This window comes from Bison bison, unplaced genomic scaffold (genome assembly GCF_000754665.1).
Source record: "Bison bison bison isolate TAMUID 2011002044 unplaced genomic scaffold, Bison_UMD1.0 scf7180017864215, whole genome shotgun sequence".
Taxonomy (NCBI): domain Eukaryota; kingdom Metazoa; phylum Chordata; class Mammalia; order Artiodactyla; family Bovidae; genus Bison; species Bison bison.
This window is the reverse complement of record NW_011494787.1, coordinates 1,339,294-1,343,282: the sequence shown is the minus strand read 5'-3', so window position 1 is coordinate 1,343,282 and position 3,989 is coordinate 1,339,294. Positions and strand designations below refer to the sequence as shown.

Sequence of the window (3,989 nt, the reverse complement as noted above, 5' to 3'; positions counted from 1 at the left end):
ATATATATATATATATATATATATATTGCCTTTAAATATATATATATATATATATATATATAGCCTTATCCTGAAATTTAGAGCAGGGTTATCTTGTGAAGGGCATGTTGTTCTCTGAGCCCTGCAAGACACCGAGGCTTGTGTTGAGGTGCAATGTTTTCAGGCCCAGAGAGGAAACTGAGTGTGAGTCAGCACTTGGTGAGGAGGTCATGACCCTGGGCTGGGTTCTGAAGCCAAGGGACCCACTACCATTTGTCATGTCACAATCAGTGAAGAATGGCTGTTCGTCCGTGAAGGACAAAAAAGTAAGAACTTGCTTTTAGGTGCCTGATGTTTACAAATGTAAATGGTGGAAGAAACTTGTTGGGAAGGAAGTGGGCTGGAGGAAGCTTTGCCTGATAGTCCATACCAGGAAGGAAAAAGTGCGGGGAAACACAAGACCAGACTAACTGCTTTTGGATCCCTCTAACCTAGGTTCAGGAGAGGATTGAGTCTTCCCCCAGGAGGTGTGCCAGAAACTGTGACAAATAAGAATTTTCAGGAATCAGAGTGTCCTAACCTCAGAGGGAGGTGAGAGTGTGAGGCTAACAGAATTGCACCAGCTTTAACCCCTTGGGGGATAAAAGACTGGTATCAGGCAGGAGAGATTTCAGTGCATGAATCACTCAGTGCAGAGCCCACAGTGGGGTCCAAGGACAAGGCCATTCTGCAAACAGGTCACTATCAACGCATGACGAGCTAAGTGTAAAACAAAGGTCAGTGTTTAGAAACTTTCGTAGCAATTGACCAAAAAAACATTATTTCTGTTGAATCTGAATTTTCTTTTTAAAAGGAGGGCTTGCATTTTGTATTATTCTTTAAAACTTTCTGTTTCTATTTATTTTGATTAGATTTCTGTGACAAATTGGAAATAAAAGAATACAGGTCTTTCATGAATGATAATTTGAGAAGCACCAAGTAGAGGGCAGTAGGGATTCCTCTACAGTAGGGGGTCAGAAGGTAGTCAGGATGAGGGAAGCTCAGTGATGGTTAGACATTCAGAGAAGGCTTCCTGGAGGAAGGATCAAGTTGGATTTTGGAGGATGGGTAAGATCTTGACAAATGAAGAGGGCCCTCGGGTCGCTTCTATAGCTGTGGGGGAATGCTCAAACTTCATTTGACTGTGTGTTTGTGGCTTTTAGTGCAAATATATTCTATCCCAAGGGCTATACTTCACACAAATGTGAGTTTCTGGTATTGAGGGCTGAGCACTGTAATGGGAATCAGAGTCCTGGGTCCTGAGTTCTGGGTTGGGCTTTGATTCAATTTCCTCTTGCAACTGGAAAGGTCATTTAACCCCCCACTAGACTGAGAAGTCAATGGCACCCCACTCCAGTACTCTTGCCTGGAAAATCCCATGGGTGGAGGAGCCTGGTAGGCTGCAGTCCATGGGGTCGCTAAGAGTCAGACACGACTGAGCGACTTCACTTTCACACTTCACTTTCATGCATTGGAGAAGGAAATGGCAACCCACTCCAGTGTTCTTGCCTGGAGAATCCCAGGGATGGGGGAGCCTGGTAGGCTGCCATCTATGGGGTTGCATAGAGTCGGACACGACTGAAGCCACTTAGCAGCAGCAGCAGCAGACTGTCAGAGCCATGAAGATGGGGACCATCTCTGGAGAATGGTGCCTGGCTCAAGACTGGCAGATGACAAGTTTCCAACAAAATTTTTGATGAGTAAATGGGTGAACAGATTTCAGTTTTAACACCTGAAAAATGAGGCAGACTAGAAAAGGCTGGTGATTTTCAAACCATACAATGAGAAACTTTGCAAATATGTACTGGGGTCCAAGCTGCAACTTCAAGTCTCCACCCTTGAGTTTCTGTGGGGTTTCTTTCATATGAAGAAAGAACCCCACTGCTAAAGTAATTTTGGGAAACACTAGACAACATGTTTTTCAAGGCACAATATTCTGGTTTTGACATTTTCTTTTTCTAAGTGGATAAGAATGCAAATAATAGAGGCCATGAAATCACTCACTTAACCAATCACAACTGCACAAAAATAGATGCAGGAGATCCAAGGATATGCTAGAATATTTAGATTGGTAGGGCCTATGGCTTGCAGAGCTTTTAATATGAAACTCATGGATTAGCTTCAAAGGAGGGACCCACTGACCCCCTAAAAAATACATGTAAAATTTAATATGCAATCGAGTACTAGTTGAGAATGCTATGGTTGAAGCATAGCATTCAACCAAATGCATGAAGCAGGCATCTGGACAGTGGCTGACATAAAGAACCTTACAGAGTCTGGATACTACCATGGCTTAAGTAAGCCAACGTTTTATCCTTCTCATGTAAGAAGACATCTACAGGAAAACCACCCAAAGCTGGTGCTTTGTTCAAAACAGTCACTGAGATCCAGACCCCTTCTAGCGTGCAGCTGTTCCCTAATGATTTCAAGACAGCTGCTGCATCTCTAGGCATCACATCCACTTTCCAGGAAAGGGAGCGGGAGGAAATAAAAAATAGTGCCCATTGAGGCTTTAAAAAAATATTTATTTATTTTTGGCTGCATTGGGTCTTAGTCGCAGCATGTGGAATCTTTCATTGTGGTGCATGGGCTCCTCATTACCCATGGGCTCCAGAGAGCCTGGGCTCAGCAGCTGTAGTGCGTGAGCTCAATTGTAGCATATGGGATCCTAGTTCCAAGACCAGGAATCAAACCCTGTATTGGAAGGCAGACTCTTAACCACTGGACCACCAGGGAAGTCCCGAGACTATCTTTTTTTATCAGTGAAGTTACGGGTTTTCCGAAAGCTCCACCTAAGAGACACTCACTGCCACCTTGTGAACCAGGTGCTCTGGTGGCCATCTTATCCGTCAAGAAGCCCAGGGAAATCAAGTTTTGCAGCTGGACAGCCAAACTGGAATTCTACCAATAAGAAAAAAGAGCGAAAGGCTAGGTTCAGGCAACTCTTGGCCTTTGCCACTACACATGTGTGACTTTTTTTTCACATTGCCAAAAATATCTTCAAGGAAGTAGTTTTGAAGAGAGTATCAAGAGAGGAAAGCAAGAGACATGGTTTTTCAGGGAAGATGGAGGAGGACACGGGAGCAGGCAGAGGGCTGAGTGAGAGCGCTCTGACTCCCTGGAGGGGCAGAGAAGGGGCAGCCACTACCGCCTCCAGGTGTAGCACATGGACCCCAAGTTCATGAAAAGAGCCTTCACTCCTGCTCCTCTCCTCCCCGTGTCCCCACTAAGCGGGAGTATCCCTGTGACGCTGGCACAGTCAGGGGCCCAGGACTCAGCCCTGAGACTGGGGAGACCCTCCTTTCCGACAGGACTCCCTGTGGGAGCCTGGACCTCCCGCCAGGAGCCCCCACACTTAAACAAGCAGTGCTCCAGGTCCCCCACTACCTGGGATGAGGATAAACCAGGCGCTTCAGTCCTGTTCTCATAGCCTGTACTCCCCCCGCCCCCACCCCCAACTCACCTGCACCACCAGCACATTCCCTCCACTTTCCTCTTCCTCCCAGGAGGCCTGGCAAAACCTCAACAGAATGTGAGGACACTGGGCACCCTCTGCTTTCTGTTTCAGGCGCGGAGACCGTCCAGAGGGCCCTGGGGTCTGTGTGGTCCCGGCCATGGCCATGTGTTTCCCTATCTGCAGATACTGGAAGCTGGGGCGTAAGGACTCAATGGGCGACTTTTCGCAGCTCCCCAGACAGGACTACGAGGCCCTGAAGGAAAGGTGTCTGAGGGACGGCTGTCTCTTTGAGGACAAGAGCTTCCCGGCCGCCCTGAGCTCCATCGGCAGCGGGCCCCTGCTGCGGAAGCTGCCGAGCCGCCTGCAGTGGAGGCGGCCTCCGGTAAGGGGCCTCGGGACCCCACGCGCGCAATGTGCGCCCAGACCGTCTTCCCAGGGCTCAGGGCTTACTCAGTGTCGTTGATCCCCATGTGAAGGGCTCCAGAGAAGTCCCCACATTCCCATTTTCCAGAGA

General features: G+C 48.0%; 1 protein-coding gene across 1 annotated transcript in view; it reads left to right on the top strand.

Annotated features, from left to right (window-relative positions):
• The window catches only part of CAPN14 (calpain 14), a 36,951-nt gene that overhangs the window by 5,900 nt on the left and 27,062 nt on the right, over positions 1-3,989 (top strand). The window contains exon 2 of the mRNA XM_010845285.1: positions 3,587-3,857. Within this exon, the coding sequence (XP_010843587.1) occupies positions 3,633-3,857 (225 nt within the window). The 5' untranslated portion in view covers positions 3,587-3,632. The remainder of the gene's footprint in view (positions 1-3,586; positions 3,858-3,989) is intronic.